The 20,674-nt window shown below is 38.4% G+C and overlaps 1 protein-coding gene and 1 long non-coding RNA gene across 5 annotated transcripts in view; one reads left to right on the top strand and one right to left on the bottom strand.

Annotated features, from left to right (window-relative positions):
• Positions 1–20,674, bottom strand: part of rragd (ras-related GTP binding D) — a 90,038-nt gene that overhangs the window by 53,851 nt on the left and 15,513 nt on the right. Inside the window, exons 5-6 of one of the 4 annotated variants that reach the window (XM_044374942.1) lie at positions 6,429–6,651; positions 6,216–6,307 (exon numbers count right to left, since the gene is read on the bottom strand). The exons of 2 other annotated variants lie outside the window; for them this stretch is intronic. In XM_044374942.1, coding sequence (XP_044230877.1) covers positions 6,270–6,307; positions 6,429–6,651 — 261 coding nt within the window. In that variant the 3' untranslated portion in view covers positions 6,216–6,269. Of the gene's footprint in view, positions 1–6,215; positions 6,329–6,428; positions 6,652–20,674 lie in introns of those variants that run through there. One more of the 4 variants, XM_044374940.1, reaches the window with a different exon arrangement.
• LOC122998200 lies at positions 1,875–6,503 on the top strand. Its single transcript, XR_006407365.1, has 4 exons — positions 1,875–2,822; positions 5,079–5,204; positions 5,324–6,248; positions 6,412–6,503. It is a non-coding gene; the product is annotated as an uncharacterized LOC122998200 (long non-coding RNA).

Genomic DNA, 20,674 nt, shown 5'->3' with positions numbered 1-20,674 from the left:
TTCTCACCCCCACCCTCCCCCCTTTCCTCGTCTTCCTTTACCCCCGACTCCTCTTCCCACTCCGTTCTACCTTTCACCTCTCTCCGCCAACCTCTCTCCTCACCCCTACCTTCTCTCCTCTCCCCCTCTACCTCTCCTCCCTCTCCCCCACCCCCCCTCCACCTTTCCTAACCTCCTTCCTTCCCTCTTCCTACTCCGTTCTACCTTTCCTCCCTCTCCGCCAACCTCTCTCCTCTCCCCCTCCTCCCTCTCCCCCACCCCCCCTCCACCTTTCCTAACCTCCTTCCTTCCCTCTTCCTACTCGGTTCTACCTTTCCTCCCTCTCCGCCAACCTCTCTCCTCACCCCTACCCTCTCTCCTCTCCCCTTCTACCTCTCTTCCCTCTCCCCCACCCCCCCTCCACCTCTCCTAACCTCCTTCCTTCCCTCTTCAGGGCAGCACGCGGGCTCAGTGTTCAGCACTGCAGCCTCACAGAAACACCTCCGCCTGCCTGTTTCTGCTTGTTTCTGTGTGGAGTTTGCATGTTCTCCTCGTGTCTGCGTGGGTTTTCTCCCGGCTCTCGGGTTTCCTCCCACAACACAAAGACATGCAGGTCAGGCTGATTGGAAACTACTAAATTACACCTCAATTGATCACAAACATCTGATGAAAATACAAATAAAAAAATAAAAAAATAAAAAACAACAACTGTATGACTTTATACTGTGAATGTTAGAAAGTAGAAGCTCTGCTGTCAAATATGATGTTATGATTTAAACAAGAGTAAAGTTCCATTCAGACAGGATGAACATCACAGGAGGAGGTGGGGAATCAAATTATCTCTGTGCTCCTCTGTAAGTCAACTCATGGTTCCTGACGCCATTTTAACCATGAAGAAAAGACAGGATGTGGTCTGTAATAGACATGAATATCCAGCTGGACAAAGCCTAATCATGAATATCAACACATGTTTCAGACATAAACACTTGATTGTTATTATTCAGTGTGACTTTTTCTGCCCTCACTATGAGTGTAGGTGCACAACTCTGCAGCCAGTTAAACACACTTCCAATAAATTACTGGAAGCAAATGTGAAACTGTGCAAAAAGTTCAATAATGGTGATTACAAATAAAAGAAACCATAATCATTCAGACTAACATTGTAGTATAAGTATAAGCTGGCTGTCAAATGACTTCTGTTATTCATGCTGGGAAGAAACATAGTGTTATCTGTGAAGATCAACATTAAGTCCTCATAGGAAGCAGCTACATGTAAACATACACACAACATGAGTGCAGTGCAAACAGGAACTGCTAATAGAGAACTCAGCATACATTTAATGGTGTAAATTAGCCAACTAATATTGGCTGAAAACTGGGAGCAAAGGCAATACGAGTCCATACCTGTAACTGGTGTTACAACAGCCCATTTCATGAGCTTTTATTGGGTCTTTCTCTCCTGATGGTTTTATGTTTTACTGTCCACATTGGTTCCCAAACAGGCCAATACAGTATGTTGGTGTTGGCATTTTTCTATGTCATTGTTCCAACAGTGATTTAAAAGACATGTTTCTGACCTTTCACCCACATTACAAGTCACTCAGAAAAATCTGCCACTGGTGGTGAACTTATATTCAAGTTTCAAGATCCAACACTGAATTATTATTATTATTATCATTATTAGTATTATTATTATTATTATCATATTTTATTTCACAATGTTTGGGATAATGACAGACCAGGACATCAGATTCTTTAATCTAATTTGCATAAATTGGTTGTTTGAATCTCATTTTTGGTTTTTATAATTTACTTTTATCACTTTCCTTCTGTGTCTTATCACTGTAGGAATAAACTACAGTACAGCTGATAGAGCTATAATAACTAATAGATGACACAGATTGAGAAAATGTGATCAAATGTGTGTCTAGACTGGGATAAAAACGGAAAAAAAAAAACAATTACAAATTATTTCATAAAGCCGATAGGATCAAAGTCTGCTGAAAAGTGTAACAAAAGAGTGGTTTTTAAGTTAATTATTTGATAGCTTAAAAAATGAGACCTTGCCCAAGTTTTTTGGTTGCCTATAACAGCCTGTGCACTGATTTCTATGTAAAAGACTCCCGCCCCTCCTACAGTGCCAACAGGATCTAACACTAGCTAACATTAGCTTAGAAGTTGAGTCTGCTAAAAGTCAACAAAGGACCGGCACCCACCACAACACAGAGTTCAATACAAAGTCGACCTCAGCACAACAACAACAACAACAACAACAACAACAAAAGTTTTATCTAGTGAAGCCCATTTGGCCAAATGGCAATGTGACTGATGTCAGGGGAAAACTAGGGTCAACATCAGCTGTACATTCGAGACATGGAGGGACTTTCATTGATTTTGGGGATCAAAACTGACCGCGAGCAGGCCTTCTTCCTATTGGACAGCTAAGCTAATATTACTGCAAAGAATGTGAAATATACTGTGACATTGTGGGTTTAGCTGGCTAATGTTAGCTAACATTAGCTTGCTTGCTAACGTGGACAAATTGCTATCTAGCTAACGTAAAGTACTGTCTTCAGTGGATAACGTTAGCTAATTCATCAAGACTCCCGGGGCTGATCTGGCTGGTAGATTGGCTAGCTTGCTGTTTGCAAATAATTTTATCAGCTAACGTTACAGGTTACAAAGCAACCAACATATCCAAGTAGCTAAGTTACAGCTATCTTGCTAACCTTGACTTGCTTGCTCGCTAATGTTATCAGCATTCTAAATATGATTGTATTTTTTCCCAGCTATTAGAAGAAGCCAACCACAGCAAAGTCAGGGTCCAACTACATCGACACCATGTAAGTGACCGGGTTTTTTGCACCATCCAGCATCAGCAAATGGAAAAGAATCTGACCAGTTAGTTTGTTTTCAATCTCTAATTTTGAAGATGAGTCAGTGCCATTGTCAACATTACCAATATGTACACACAACAGTGTAAAAAATTATCTTATCGAGGCACATTGTGACTTTTTTTTCCTCGGAGGGCAGGGAGGTGCATTCGTTTTACAGTTCGGGTGGCCCTTACAGGCAGTCACCTAACACACTTGTTACTCAATGTCAATGAAAAGTAAGAGACTCCACCTGGTGGCGCAACCGAGCGCTAAAGCAAATCTGCAGAACAGTTTCTGACAGTTACACCCTATGTCCTTCATCCTCTGTATTATCAGTTAATATATTTTTAATTTGTAAAATTATTAACAGTAATTAACATAATCGATTAATCATTGACATCCCTACTTCATATCATCTATGTTCTATGTACTAATAGGCCAAATCTGCAACATAGCAAAGCCTATGTGAAATTTCTTAATAACCTAAGCATAGGTGTTGGTGGATGTGTTTTAAAACTAAAAAAAACTAAGGGAAGCTGTGAAGGTCTTCTCAGCAGTTAGGATAAGCAGAGTAAAGAAAGGTTCCACCTCTTCTGCTGCTGCTACCACAGTTTAATGATTTATGTACATCAACTCTTAATTAATCTGCTCCATTCATATCCAGGTCTGTCCCAGTTATTAACACAACTCCCTGGATCAATGACAGTATCAGACAGCAAAGAAGGCAGAACGTACATGGAAAAAAAATAATCTTAAACTTCATCATCTTCATATGAAGGCGTTATTGCTTGAACTGAATCAAACTATTAAAGATGCACAAATGGCTTATTTTTCTGACTTAATTAACAGTAATAGAAATAATTCAAGGTTTCTGTTTAGCACTGTCAATCAGCTTGTAAATCCCTCTTTCTCCCATTCCTGCCTCACCTTCTACCGACTGTAAAAACTTCTTGTTTTTAGGCAAGCTCGATGGTCTGAGGTCGCATTTTACCCCTACTGTTACCCTACGCTCAATTCAGCCATTCAATGTTTGTGAATTTTCTTCTATTTCCCTCCAGTCCTATAAGCCCTACTAAATTTCTTCTTAAATCCTTCCTTCCTGTATTAGGTCCCAGCCAGCTCTCCATCATTAATTATTCTCTCAATAGGTTGCATAACTGGGTGGGTATTAACTAGATGTTAACTAGATAGTATTAACTAGTATAAACTAGATATTTTAATGTCTGTTAGCTGCCTGCTACTTGCTAGCTAATATTGCACTTACATGACCATGGACCATGACTCCATGGACATAATCAGTGTAGTTACAGTCGACAGTCCAACCAAAACAGTGTGGTCATGGAGAAGCGCGCCTTCATACAGACATTGACAGGCTTCTGGGGGAACTAAACATCAAAAAGATTGTCACAGATGTACTCACACAGATTTCATCACTGATGAGTGAGTGTAGATTCACGAGTTTCAATTGCCATTTGTATTAAGTACTGGTACATTGGAATGCTTATTCCAATCACTTTCTATCTCTAAAAGTGCAAAATTACAAAATAAATTACAATAAATAATTACAGAATATAATTACAATATATTTGAAATGTGCACGTTATAAAATCCAATAATATATAAATGATCTATGAACAGTAAAAAAAAAGAAAAAGAAAAAAAGATGTAGTGTAGTGTGGGAAGAGAAAAGAAGTCCAGACCTCAGGAGGTCAGAAGGGGAAGGCTGTGTGTGTGTGTGTGTGTGTGTGTGTGTGTGTGTGTGCGTGTGTCTGTGTGTAAAACAGTACCTCCTCTTGTGTGTGCATGGTCTTGGGTGTGCGCCCGCTGTATAGCAGCGGACTGTGAGGGGAAGTAATGTGTACTGGGCAGGACTGATGTGGGTGATAGCAGTGGTAGTGTAATGTTGCTGTTCAGCAGGCACACTGTCTGGGGGACAAAACTGCCATGGTATATCTTTTTTGCCAAATAAATGTCTGATTGTGATTGACACAATAACTAACGCTAGATGCATACTAAAGGATTATCAGGCCGATTTGCCCCTACTGAGAATAGCAGGGGCGTTCCCATTTAAGGCTGGTCAGAAACGATTATCTGCCAAGATTATCCTGTAGTCTGGGGTGTTAAAGAGTGTGTAGTCTCTAACACAGTTTCAAAATTGAATAGGATTTAAAAAATCTTCTAGTGTGTGCTGTTATTGAATGTTTTTCTTTATTTCGGACTCAGAGAAAGGAAGATACAAAGATTGAGGTGTAATCCATTCACTGGACATCTGGCATGCAGCCAAAAATCTGACCAAGAAACTTCATATGATATAAGTGAAAACAAGTTGACATTACTTTGTTCATTTCAGTGAGTACCGGTGTACCATTGTTTTTTTTCCTAACATGTTTGCCCTATTGTTTTTATCTTCTGTAAATTGAATTTCGATGAAAATGCCTGTTTTTTTTTTTTTTTAAATTTGTTCACAGGTTGGGATGATATCTGGTCGGTCAGCCACACTTGTCTGTTTGAAGAATAACGTCAAACATTTTTGGTTTTGTTGCCAGAAGGCGGACAATCGAGAGGATATCATGGTGAGCAAAATGGCCTTTCACAAGGTAACACAACCAATTTAAAATGAAGCACGTTTCAGTTGTCACCAGTTCATTTTGTTTTGATTCACTGCACACAGTGCAGCCCTTAATTGGATCAGGCAGGCAGGAGCAGAGGTGGAACAACTACTTCCTGGAAGGTGCGTCTTGTAGGACTGGGTTGAGGAAACACTGCTTCTAATTCTTGCTATTTTTTCTCTCTCCATAAAGGACATAGCTTCAGCCACATGAGCAATGAGAGACAATGGGAGCAAGAAAGCGAGAAGTCCTGAGAGTATGGTTTATAGTACCATTTGTAGTTTTTTAGTTTGTACTTTTATAAAATAAAAGACCTTGTATTACAAATAAAATGTAGTTTACTATGAGGTAATGAACTCACACGCAGGAACACTGACCACAGTTTATCATTTCATCTAAATGGTGCTTCCTTGAAGCCAACATAGTTACTAAAGGGGTCAGGGTATTTTTCTCTAATCCACCACATGCTGCAGCTCTGTATCACCACCCGCTTCCTGGTTCCCAGATGTCCACGTTGCCAAAAGGTGAACTGGCGGTATGCAGAGTATCGATAGTCTCTGTTGTCGGCCCCTAGATCCTGGCAGTCATTGAGTGCAAGAATGTCCATGTCTGCTGAGCCAGACGCAGGATGTCCTCTTTGAGACATTTAAGTTCCATATGGGCCCTCCTGCTGAGACACCTCTCTGGATCCTGTACCATGCTTGCTGTCCTCTATTTGGAATAGGTGCTCCTGGTGTCGCTTGCCGGAAGTCCGTAATGTCAAGGAAAAACCCCTGGATGACAGGTGACCATCATCTACAGGACTTCATCCTTCTCTGCTTGGGTCAATTGTTGCAATTCTGTCTGAAAATTGAGCAAGAAAATCTGTTTCGATGTTAGATTCACATTTCAAGTGGGTGTGCACTTTTTATTTTTTATTTATGAATATATATTTTTTTTTACCAAAGATCTATGACTGACCAACCTGCATCTCTGCTGTCCAGGCAGTAGCCAGCTGAGCAACCGAGTCTGTCCTCTTCAGTGACAGAACAAACTACTGCTCCCCTGGCCTCTGCCCTTTCCCCTGCCTTGCACTCCATCTGCACCTCTGCGCCTTGACCCCTTGTTCTCCCCCTCCCCCTTCCCCCTCTAGCATCAATGTCACTGCTTTCATCTAGTAGAGCTGCAAAGCCTTCAGCACTGGAATCCTGAAATGAAAATAATGAAAATGTATAAAATGGCTAGTTTTATTGTCATACACTCCATATTTGAGGTATGCTGATTGAAAGTGAAAGAAACAATGGTAACCTCAAATGATACAGCAAGGTAAGCTACAATGATACATGACTATGTTCCAGGATAATGCCAAAAATGTCTGTTCTTTAGAACCTGGTACACTGTACATTTTATGTGCATTATCTCAAGCCTAACATTACTCATCCCACTCTTATCATCTGTTTATAACTAACGTTAGTTTAAGATTACCGCTGTCTCAACCAACTGCCAGACCCATTCAGTACAGTAACATTAGTTGACAATAAAAAGGTCTATTCTATTATGCTTAAACATTAGCGCATTGATTCAGCGAAACAAGAGCTGTGATGGAAACAAGCACGTCAATAATAAAGAGCATAACATTTCTTATTTATAATATTCTGTCTAGTTCACTAACCCTTAGTGTTATCATCCAGCAAATTTAGCTATGCTGACATTGCTGGGCTGCTCGGTGAAAGCTTCAAAAACAGCGATTGATAAAGCTGGCTAGCTAGCTAATGACGGCATATCATGTAAATGCAGTTAATGTATCATGCAACGAGATGTTCAACTTCACTAGCCTGTATGTTGCTAGCTAGCAAGCTGATAATGATATTACGCTTTATAAATCCAATTAAAAAAAAAAAAAGTTAGTCAAACTATAATAACAATTGAATTTAATTTTACTTACCACATCTATCAACATGATATCATAACAGTCTCATGTATGTCACATCACTGTTTTGGCAGCTGCCCAGGATGATGGACAATGAAAATGGACAAAGAAAAAGACATCACCTGCAATAGTCTAGTGCTGCTGCTCACTTGTGGTAACGGAGTGTGAGCACATGCACGAGCAAGAGGATGCTGACTGCAGCTCACTTAACAACCACTGGTGTTAATGAGAAGTAATTTCTGAAAATTCCACATAACAAGAGACTTTGAATTTACTTATTTTAATGAAACAATAAAAGTCAAATTAAATGCAAAAAAGAAAAAAGATAGTTTTGTTATCTAAACATCTGACCTTTTGTTTACCATATTGGAAGTGAAACCCCGGAATCAATTAGAACCAGAATCAATAAGCAGAATCGGAATTGATAAAAATCAAATGACAGCCACTCCTACGTGTGAGAGAACTTGTGTAGATCTGAGATCTGTGAATGGTGCACACAGAAACAGAACAGACCCAAAACTTTGATACATGCGCTAACAGATGTTGTGTTCACTGTTGCTGGTTGACATTAACACAGACAGAACGCAGGTTTTCTGTGAATGATACACATCCAGTGCATCTTGGAGTCAGTCTAACACTTAATGTTGAGGGGAACAAATTAGCTTTCTTTCAGCCTTTGGGGGAATCTGATGATGTGTCAGTTACAATATTTACAAATATAACAGGACCACCAATCTCCTGTGGCAATTTTGCACCTGATATGACATGAATTAAAGTTTAACTGTGAGATTGACGTGAGGTAATCAGCCGATCATTTCTCTAGAGAAGAGTCTCCAAACACACGTTTACATTACTCTTTGCTAATAAAAAAGAGTGACAAATTGGTAGGCTTGACAAGAGATTTGTCATTGTAACAGCTTAACTCGAAGTGTTTGTCAAGCATTAACTGAATTGAAAATGGATCGGGCTATAGGAACTAGGGCTGTGGCGGTATGGATTTTTTCTTATCACTGTGAAAAAGCAACACATCCCCGCGGTTTACTAATGTACCAAACCAATAAGTTGGCAACATTTGGCTTGGGTTGACTGGTTCTGCCTAAAACTTTGTTGAAAGAGAGTAATTATGCACACATCACGTAGGTGCAAGGCTATCACAAAACAGCATCAATGAAAAAAAGGTAATGCCTGCACACTTACTCCAAGCCACACAAGTTTAATGATTTCTATCTTACTTGGATCTTCGTCAGGTCAGTTTTAAAAATGGAATACACACTCATATCCATACATCATGCACACCAATGAGCTGACAAGCTTTATGATGGCAGGTGTGGTTAACCATCCAAACTGCTCAGGGTGATGAACAACCCAAAACAATTAGCAATTCAATTAAGTACATAGAAAAAAGTAGATAGAAAAAAAAATAGTAATACGAAAGCCATACTTCAAAAAACAATACACCAAAGACATCACAAATATCAAACATACATCTTATATATAAACACATCAGATTCATCAACCCACATATCAGAATCTACATCACCTACGTTCAAAAATATATTGTAGCAAGTTAGAAACAAAGATTACAAAAAAAACCCCCAAAAAACCTGCAATCTTTTGACTGAAATTTTTCTTCCAGCTGCAGCCAAGTCATATTCCCCATCTGCAATTTATAAAACATGTTACAGGTTACATTACTTGACACCTGCTATACAAATACCACAATATGTAAAAGATTTAAGCATCACTCCACACATAACCATTGCTGCTGTTCTCTAATGCAGCCTAGTTTAAATACTCGACCATAGTGTTTCAAGGGAAGAAGATGATTTTGAACAGCTTTTCTATTGCCAGTTTTCTTTTTTGTCATTTCAATGCCATTTTCAATCTATGAAATGAAACAGATTCACTTTTTCTTTTTTGCAAAAGCTTGTCTCATTTTTTCTTTCAGATAATCAACCATCTACATAACTTTTCATTATTTATATTTATTTTATTATTAGTTATTATTATACATATAAGATTAAGAGAAGACAACGCACCATTTGTTCTGACTTATTTCATGAGTTTGCCTAATTTGCATAATTTAATGAAAAAAAAAGGGTCTATAAAAGGGTCAGAGTTTCACTCTGATAGAAGAATCTGATCAACTGTGGTGCCTGGCCTTAGAACACATCCATCCACACCCATGTTTAGGTTATTAAGAAATTTCACATAGGCTTGACTGTGTTGACTAAATTGGGCCTACTAGTACAGAGCAAATAGAAACAGAAGTTAGCGCATCTTTAGCTTCTGTACTATGACAGAAACAGAATATTTGAGCTTTGCACAATTAAGAGGGATTTAAGTCAAACCCTTTGCATTTGATTGGACCATTATAAAAGTGGGCTTACAGAGTTAAGTGTGATATGGAGCTGCAGAGAGAAAGTGAGCTACAGAGGACTGTTGGCTCCACACACACCTCCCTCACCTGTTGTTAGATCAGAAGGACGATGAGGGAGAGATGAATGAAGTTTTTGCACCACTAATATCCAAACGCACATCTCTTCCCATCTCTCTCCATATTGCTCTGTTAGCTACTACGGCCCACAAACAGTGAAGTGTGGTTTTATATGACCGGTGTGGCTGCTACTCGCCTAAAGTCATATTTGACTGGATGAACTGAGTGCAGGATGAATCATCAAACATTTGAAACCGTTTTACATGGAGAGAAAAGACGGGAATTCTGATGTAAAAATACTCTGGTACTGATTTTTTGACATATTTGGCACATAAAAAGAGATAAATAAGCAATTGATTTGCAAATACATGTAAGTCAGTGGTTTATTAAGGTAACTGGACTTAACGTACAGCAAAAAGTCATCCTGGTTTGTCATTGCTGGCCTGTGGACATGATGGTTATGATCCAGGCTTCTTGGAAGTGTACATCAAGATGTTGACTCCAGTTCTGCAGTTGATCTACATGTCATACAAATGGCAAATTATAAAACACTTTAAACATATTTTCTCTAATAGATGAGGGATAAAATACTCTCTGATTTCTTCACCTGATATGTCCACAGTGAACCATGTGATTGTGAACACACACTTTATTACTAAAAATGCAGAACTATTTACTTACCTTAAAGGCAAGAACTTTTCCACATCCCTCAGCCACAGATCAGGGTCTGATGTGCAGTCTTGCTCAGTCCAGATGTTGCTGTGGCTCTTGGGCAGCGTTCAGTGGTGGCAGGTAACATGGTGCAAAACACCATGACTAAAAATCACACAGACAATTTGGGCAAAACAAAAAAGACAGTTCAAAAAGTAAAGCAACAGTAAATATCAATAAATAATAAAAATCAATATCTGCAATAGTAAGACTTGAACCAAACCAGCCTTGTTCCCAGCTGTTGCAGTAGAACATCTTCTGCTAATCCTTCAGTTCCTGACAGGATGTCTTCATCTCTGTTGTTAATACACACACAGTGTCGTTTATAGCATGTGCTGAAAATTGTTATACTGTGTATGCTGAGATGTAATACATGGGCTGGCAAGGGCTGACATCACGTCTACAGTAGGGATGGGAATTGTTGAGATTTTATTGATACCAATGCCAATATGGATTCTGCTTATCAGTCCAATTCTTTATCAATTCCCTTATCGATTATCATTCATTATCGAATCAATTTTCTGTGTGGAAAAAAAGTAGGTCTGCACAGGGTTTGAGTTAACGCTACTGTTTTATTATCTCTACAGTTTAGTGGAGAGCAGCCTCTCTGCTGCACTGTTAGCTCCGGGTAAAGACATCGCTGTCCAACACGCTGAGCGGGCGCAGGGTTTTTTGAGGTGAAACAGACTGAGCACCAAGTTATTTTCTTCACCTAAGAGTCGGTTAAGTTGTTTAATGCTGCAGTGTGTGTTGGTCAGCTGGTCTCGTTTGTTACAGCTGATCGCTGCTCTGCTCTGCTAACATTACTCTCTGAGTGACAGCGTAGAAAGTTCACAGTACAGTTCACATTCGTATTGCAAAGGTAATTATTCACTCATAAATCAAAAAATGTTTGTAACCGCTGCCTTTTTTGAAGATGAAATTACAAGATAGCTGAAGATAACTCTTAAGTATGTGTGCACTGTAGACAGTCCAGAGGCTGCACTTCCCTCGCAGTTGAATTCCACCTTTTTCGTTCCGTTAACATCACATGACTCATCGATATGAGGAATTGATAAATTCAGAGGCATCGATTCCAATTAATTGGACAATTTGGAACCGGTTGTCAACTGGAACCAGTTCTCGATTCCCATCCCTAGTCTACAGTAGAGATAGCACAACTGTATAGCAAACACCACATACCAGGCTGGCATGACATTTTTCACTGCTTGTATTATGAGCACTGATTGTAAACATAGGTGAGGAAATTACGCACACAGACATCTGTGCTGTTATGCAGCTGTTCTGTTTTCCATCTGCGTGTTCTCTCTGACGATCAGTGTGTCCAGGTATGTTTGTCATTTTTATGGAGGTTTTTGAACTGCGGGAGGCTGTGCAGCACAAGTCTGGTCTGACTCTCCCACCACACGACACACAGCTCTGCATGAGATTGGGAAGTTTCAGCTGTGCACCGGTCTTTACCGGAAGTGGGTTGTCTCCCTTAAAACTGACACTCTCTGTTTTAAAATACATCTGATAGGAATAAAACTTACTCCTGACTGTGGCTAGATCGTTGTGTAAACTGAAGAGAGCGACACAAACTGGTGAGCAACAACCAGAGTCCCAGGGGAAAAGTGCCTAATTAGTGGATACTAAGACACATTCAGCTGGTGAAAAAATCGAACTCACCGATCACGAATCAATTCTGCTGTAATACAAGATAGTGACAGCAGAACGAGGCAGAACGAGGGACTTGTGACAGAGTTTACTAAGCATGGCTGATGTGAGTTTACTAAGCATGTGACTGACTGATTCTCATTACTGGAAATAAAAGAAAGTGACATAGCAGCTATGTAGCTTAGCCTAGCCTGCTGTTGCCATAAACACACTGCCAGTATAACTGTACACAGCCCTGCATGAGCCCACTGAAAAGTTTCAGATAGTTTCTGCTGTGCACCAGTCTTTACTGAAGGTAAACAACACATTTAGATATTACAGTAAAATGAAATTAGTAGCTTACCTGTCCAGGAGAAGAATGGCCAGCTCAGCCACCACTGAATCAGGCTTCACCATCTGAACTGACGTGAACATGTGTAATGGCATTTGTAGAACAACCAATAGGAATGCCCCGCTCTCTGAAATGACCCGTGATTGGCTTAAATATCCTGTCATAGGATATATTTTCTAAAGCCTGAATCCAGAGTCAAGAGTAGGTACAGACATCTAGTGTTCTCTGAGACCACTTAAATCACAATATGCTGAAAGGTTATTATGGATTTTTTACCCAATGATGCTAAGAGCCAAGAGCCAAGAGCCAAGAGCTCCCCTCTGTCACTATTCAACAACCGGCCCAAAAAAAATCCAAAGAATTAAACACAGCAAACAGCTGCACAACTTACAGCTTCATTAGAGGACATTATCAGATTAAATATGTTGACATATCTAACAATTAATTAACATTTAATCAAAATTACTGCAGCATTCCATAGTAAATTACCTGCAGCGTTATTGTATAAATCAGAATCAGAATCATCTTTATGAGCAAAGTATGTTTACACATACAAGGAATTTGACTCCGGTTTAGTGATTCTCAATGTAGTTATACAGAATAACAGGAATATACACAAGGAATGACTATACAGGTGAAACCACTTCTGTAAACAGGATACAATTAGTGCAAAGAAGTGAAGAGTGCAAGGAGTGATGAGATAAATATTAAATGGTAAAAAAACCGTCACTCTCACTGTTTTACACAACTGCCGGGCACACAGGCTAACAGTTAGGCCTACAGCCAATCGGACACAATTATACGTCTATGTGCGTGTTATTTTCTTTTAATAATAACATGTTATTTACTTTCAATTGGTAGGCTAAATGTGAACTTGCCAAATGCAAGGCTCAAGTTAGCTGGCCAGCTACCATCTGTAGCAAACTGTTGTTAATCTGTTCACTGTTTATGTTAACTCATTTTCACTGATTATATTGTTCAAGAACAATAATATAAATCTTACCATTGTTATTCCCTCATGATGAATTCCAAAGTTTTGTCTGTCACTCAGAACTATGAGCAAAAGTTGAGCAATGCTCTGTGTTTAGATATTCTGCGCTGGTCTGTGTCACACGCACGCATGCTGTACACAATCCCACTGGATTGTGAATGTGACAATCTGCAAAGAACAATATGCGTTTGGATGCAGCTCTCACTGTTTTTTTTAAGGGAACTGGGAGAGATTGTTCTTTCTAAAAAAAAAAAAAAAAGTGTCTTCTTTATATAGGCGATGCAGAGGGACTGCCACGGGCAGCAAAACTTCAGTTCCCTATGTGTAGCCTGTTTTGAAAATGATTGTCTTCTCTGAAATTCCCTTCCATACCCACATCAAACTTTGAAGGCGTTATGCAGATGACATTTTCATGATCTATGATGATCCTGTTGATAGTTTATTGCAGTTTTATGAGTATCTCAATCACTGCCATGAACATTTAAAATGTACCATTGATCATGATGTACAACAAATCAGTTTTTTGGACATTCTTGTAAAATGTGAGGGCAGGACATTAATGACAGACCTGTATAGAAAAGAAACAAATGTTTCTTTCTAACACGGGCAATCATTCCATTCACTCCACCTGAAAAAGCCTCCCCATCAGCGAGTTCAGTCGTATGAGAAGAACCTGCACTAAACAAATCGATAGGTATAATGAAAACTGGTTAAAAGCTACCCAAGACAGGTTCAGCACTGTAACACAGGAAGAGTGCCTTATCAAAAAAGAAAAACCTTAACCAAATAATGGTCCTTGGTGCTATTTAAAATATTCAGTTCTGGGTAAAGATTTTGAAAAAACAATTTGAAAACTCATATCCCAATATGATCATTTCATATCCCAATAATGATACCTATCCCAATATAGCACAAAATAGCACATTTTAATTTAATGAATAAATAGTTTGGCCTTGCACCCATTTAACTCGCGTTTATATAACACCCAAAATAAAAAGAAGGCAACTTGTTGCACAACAACATTGTTGGAGGCTGTGTGGGAGCATGGAGGCTGACCACTCACATATTTTCTGGAATTTTACAAAGATATGAATGTATTGAAAAAATGTAAATGCAGGTGTTAAAATATTTTGGGATATGAGATCCAAAATACTTGGCCTGTGATGTATCTTTGGAACACTGAGGATGTTGTAATGAAAAAAGATCTCTTTTTGATCAGTTCTACTTGTATCAGGAACTGGCTTAATGTAGACACTCCAAAATGGGAACAGTGGTTGGAAATTGTCCACGACATTTTTGGAAAAATTGACATACCTCTTGAGAATCAAAGAGAATGCATTCAAAAAGGAACTGGAAAAAATGGAACATTTATATGAGACATGACTGAAATATATTTGTATGAATATTGATATACTCTAAGGCAACTCCACTGTTATTTTTGAGTAACTTATTGTATTATTTTTTGTGTTGATGTTGTTGTGCTGTTCTGCTTATATCTTTGTGAAACCTTAATCAAAACTTGAGTGAAATGAATTCAAAGATGCACCCAATATAGTGTACAAACGTCCCCCTAATTTGAGACAAATGCTGATGAAATCTGATCTCATCCCTGCTAAAAACACAACTTTCCTTGATACCCAAAGGGGAAATGTCGGTGTGGTTCATGCACCTAATGCAATTTTTCATAAGTATACCACATACACCCTCCCAATAATAAGAAAAACAATGAAAGTAAGATGCACTATATCTTGTTTCACAAGAAATGCGATCTATCTTATTTAATGCACATGTGGTTTAGCATATGTAGGAAAAACACCAAGAGCACAGGAGCTGCAGCATAACCCGGTGTCAGTGCATTTCAGAGAGGCAAATCACCCAGTGGCCTCTCTGATACCTTGGCATCGAGCACGTTAGATCTCCAAGAAGAGGAGGCGATTTAAATACCCTCTTACTCCAAAGAGAAAGTTTTTATATTTTCACTCTCCAGACTCTCACACCTAGAGGTCTGAATCAAGAGTGTGAGATCAAACAAAAATGATGGTAGTATCATGATGTCTCTCTCTATTTTTTTTTTTATATTTCTAGACCATGACACACATATTTGAAAAAATGAAAAAATGTTGTGCTACTTCCCATAGAAGGATATTAAGACCCAATTTCTGTAGAAGAATTTAAGGTTTCTTCTCTTTTTTCCTAACTTACTACAATATATTTTTGAAGCTAGGTGATAAAGGGATGATGTATCCGGTATAATGTTTATATATAAATGTTTGATATTAGTTTTTGATGTATTGATTTTTAGAGTATGACTTTCGTATTACTGCTTTTTTCTATGTATTTTATTGAATTGCTAATTGTTTTGGGTTGTTTATGACCCTGGGCAGTTTGGATGGTTAACCACACCTGCCATCATAGAGCTTGTCAGCCTATTGGTGTGCATTATATAAATATGTGTGTGTTTTCCATTTTTAAAACATTCTGACTTGACAAAGATCCAAGTAGGATCAAAACATTGTCTGCCAAAAACTTTACCATCAGTACTCTATTATTCTATAGCATGCCACCACTCAGCCTTACTGCCAATTTGTCCCAGTGGTCACTTGCAAATCTCCCGCTGCCCAAAAATCATTTTCCCCATAGACCCTCCATTATATAAACGATGTCTGTAAAATACGTGACACTTCAAACTACATACAAGATCAATTATTTCTCTTTGTATTATCAATTTATAATGCATGAATGCTTCATGTTTGTAAAACTTTCCCAGAGCCTAGAAAAGCAAATTTAAAGTAAGTGTCATCATACTGATGTTAAGTCTATGGGCTGAGCGGGAAAGCTCAGGAGGGGCCAGTGGAAACACTAATGAGCATGTGCAGTGGACCACACAACCCATAACCAAACTAGAAAATGTTTTACTTATGCGCCTAGCAAGCAATTTTCATTTGAATGAATGGGTGCCATCTTAGAGTCCGCTACCCAGTTCTTATAAGACATCATCATACAGTTCATGATTGTAGATAAGAAGAAGACATTAGCTAGAAAGCCAAAGTGGGTTCACAATCGGAGGCTCTTGACTCTTTGAGTTTTGTTGCAGCTGTTGTTGTGTTGTTAGTGGTTGAATCATTCATTTCGGTTGTGTGTCCAAGTAGTGAGTTTAGTGGTGCCACGCTGGTGTATATGATAGTAGCGATGCTACATTGCACACGGTGGAGTCTGTTGCTATTTCTTGCGGAGGGTGAAAGAACATAGCAAGGGAAGGATGGGCTGCACATACAGTCAGACAAAGACGTGCTAGAGGCACAGGAGCACAGAAAGAGATACCTGAAGCTGCCTTTTTTTGACTGCCATATTGATTTTTGACAATGTTTGCGCAAAATGTGCTACAGATCTGTGGTTGTGTCTCAGCGTCGTAGTATTTTTTCTCTAATATGTTTTTCACACCCTAGTAGACAGCATACAGTCCATCCAATCAACATATTTGAGTATAACTACAGTATAATGTAGTTTGACAACTAATGTCAGCCGTACAGAATATAAACAGTAAGCAAAGCCTTTTTAGATATACCATTTGGCTTTAGTACAATCTCAAAGAAAAACACAAATTTCTACAACAACAGCCTCAAGAGTCCACACATGAAGCACTATGAAATGTGTTTGGACAAAAAACAGGTCTTGGGGCTCAGGTTTATCTGTTTATATGAATGTGTGGTTGACTCTCCCCCTGGTTAAGACATCTTAAACAGGTTTGTTAGAGGTCTGACACATTATGAAAAGGAACAAGTTTATTTCATTTGCACTCTTGCATTACTAAGCCTGATAGAGAGTAAATCTTGAAAGATATCATTTTTTGTTATAATAAAATGCACACATGATGTCTACTCTAACAAGTTCACTGTGAACCACTTCACATCTATTTAGGACGTAACTCAATAGCAGTCCTTGAAATGTGCAGGTATGTTTAAAGGTAATGAAAAATCACCGAATGGAAAGCTTTGCTCAGTTAAGTATTGCCTCTTAATTACTGTTTTTTCAATTAAATTTCCCTTGAGGAGAGATTGAACTGTCATCTGTTGTCTTCACAGCTCAATATTCAATTAGCAAGGACATCTCTTGTTCTGTGGCTTGTCAAAACATCATGCAAAGTTTGGACTTTAATTTCAAGTTCGAAACTTTTCATATGACAGTTAAAACAATCCTCAAAGCCCTAATTTACAATGAGAGAGGAAGATAACTGTTTTAATTTTCATCTAAAAATAATTCCAATTTTAAATAATTGCATCTGTTAATTTATTCTTGTTTGGATGTATTTATTAGTTTTTATGTTTAAAGAGAAATAAAGAAGTAGGCCTATCCTGTTGAAGGAGAGGTGTCGGTTATTTCATAGCAGGTAATGCTGTGAATTTATTTTAAACACTTTCATTTGATTATAAATTTGCACGTTGTTTTTAATGTTTAAAGTGAAATAAAAACAATTGGCTATAAGAGCTTGATTTAAACAGAAATGCATGCGTGTTGCCTGTCTGATTATTCCGACAAATCCATAAGGTACTTCAACATAATATTTTGGCAATTCAAATCTAAAAAATATGTTCCCATGATTGTATTAGACTATGTTAATATGGCTGAAATCTTCACTGAAACTCATGCCAATAGATTTTCTGATTGCCAGATAGACTATATGGGAAAAAAGGAGCGAATGGTCAAATCTTCGTACTGAACTGCCAAATCTGATTCGACTGACAAAATTCTGAGTCGGGTACAGTCCTACTTTACGGTGAATGTAGAGCCCTTCAAAAGCCGAAGAGACGGCCCTGTGTTATAAAGAGCATGTATCCTTAATTAACACTTCTTGTTAATCTCTGATCTATCAATTGTGTGGTGGATCACAATGGCAATGTACTGTGTTTTTACCCTCCATCATGGTAACTACAGCAGGGCAAACCTGAATTGCAGTTTAATTTTCAGATACTTATTCAGTCAATCAATCAATGTCAATATCAATGCCTGTGTGGGTGGAATACGGCTGCAGTATAAATAAATAATATTTATACCGCAGCTCGGAAATAAGAAAGCATTTAAAACTCAACAGCTGATGAAAACAAACCAATAGAGATATCCTGATCCAATCTGGATCAAGGCCAATCCAGGTATGTTCTGATGCAACAGTGTCAGCTACAGCATATAGAGTGCAAATGCTTTTCTGATTGTGTGTTTGCTTTGTAAACTCTGTTAAAAGTGAGTGACCTGCAGAGCACAATTTCTCACATGAAATATAACATTTTATTGTTCATCATAAGACTGCATCAGGAATTTAGTATTTTGTTGATGTAATTTTCTTCAAACTGTCTAAATTACGTTGTAAAAAAGCTGTGATACAGGCTGTATTTTGTTAATGTAGACTTATCCTGCTATTACACATACTTTACTAATAATTTTAATAAAGGCCTACTGTAGGCTGTCCAGCTGCATTTTTTAAGAAAAGATACATTTTTCATTTATTTTAACTTTTGTGCAAGGCACGTTATTGTGACATGAAGAGGACATTGTATAGGTTCCATAACATAACATAATTTACATGGGTATATTAAATGCCATTAAGTCATTGAGGATTGGTTTAAAGCACAGTGAGAATCTCAGTAATAGACACAGTTATAGCTCATTATCATTTCAGCTCATTTACATGACACTGACCTGACAGGCACTTATGTGAATTTGCATGGGAGAGTAAACAACACAGACAAAGTGTAAACCAAGCCAAATACATACTACATGGACACTCTAATAAGATTTCACCTGAAAATTTAGAGCCTGAACAAATGGCATCAGTAAGGGTTTGCAAATATTTCATTCAGTATGGCATATAGAACATGAATGAAAATAAAAATTGGAATCATTGAGATTCTGGAAAACTATGTACCACAGGAGTTGGGGCATCATGTTAATGTGGTGGCCAACAGCATGTAACAGTCAGTGATGCAGGCATGTCAATGGGCAAATCTAGTTTAGATGCTTTGGTTTTCCTTCATTCATGAATGATTATTACGGTGTTCCATGCAATGTCTGCATTCATGCAGGATGACCAGTTTATTAGTTATGTGTCACTACCACCTAGTGACTGGATTGTGGCGTGCAGGAGGACATGCACATGCAATATACAGTTGTATGCAAAAGGTTGGGCACCCCTTGACAAATAACATATTTTGGTGATTTTTTTAATTGAAAAGATGTGAACACAGCCTCTCTAGAATATGTAACATAAAACACAATATTTTCAGCAAACATTAATGCATAGATAGTTTTTATGTCATAAAATGAACAATAAATAAATAAATAAATGAATAAACAAAAACATCTTTGTGGCATGTGCAAAAGTTTGGGCAGTCTAAGAGTTCCAAAGTCTCAGATACTTTTTTTTTTCGTCAGGCCTGAGGCATGTCAACAACTGTCATTAGGAAATGTCAGCTGGTACTAGTTTCAAAGACTCTAACTGACTCTTCAAACCTTGTGAACACTCAGCATCCATGGGTTCCTCTAAGCAGCTGTGTAAGACTCTTGAAAATGAAAGTTATTTATGCCCACAAAGCAGGGGAAGACTACAAGAAGATAGCAAAGTGTTTCCAGCTTGCAGTTCCTACAGTGTGAAATGTAATTAAGAGATGACAGTTTAGGAGAACTGTGGAGGTCAAGATGAGATCTGGAAGATCAAGAAAACTCTCAGAGAGAACTGCTCATATGCTGGTCAGACAGCTCAATCAAAACCCCCATTTAACTGCAAAAACCTGCAGGAAGATTTAGCAGACTCAGGAGTGGTGGTGTACTGTTCCACTCTGCAGTGATGATTGTACAAACAAGACCTTCATGGAAGAGTCAGTTGAAGAAAACTGTCAGCAATCAGTAAATCACACTCAGTAAACCACAATCAGTAAAGGTATGTTTGGAGAAAAAAAGGAGCAGCATTTCATGAAAAGAAAACCTTGCCGACTGTTAAGCATGAGGATGGATCTATCATGCTTTGGGGTTGTGTTGTAGCCAGAGGAAACATTGCACGAGTGGAGGGAGAAATGGATTCCACTAAACACCAGCAAATTCTGGAAGCAAACATCACACCATCTGTAGAAAAAAAGCTGAAGCTGAAAAGAGGATGACTTCTACAACAGGATAATCACCCTAAACAT

This window comes from Thunnus albacares, chromosome 15 (assembly GCF_914725855.1).
Source record: "Thunnus albacares chromosome 15, fThuAlb1.1, whole genome shotgun sequence".
Classification (NCBI taxonomy): domain Eukaryota; kingdom Metazoa; phylum Chordata; class Actinopteri; order Scombriformes; family Scombridae; genus Thunnus; species Thunnus albacares.
This window is presented reverse-complemented; position numbering and strand designations above follow the sequence as displayed.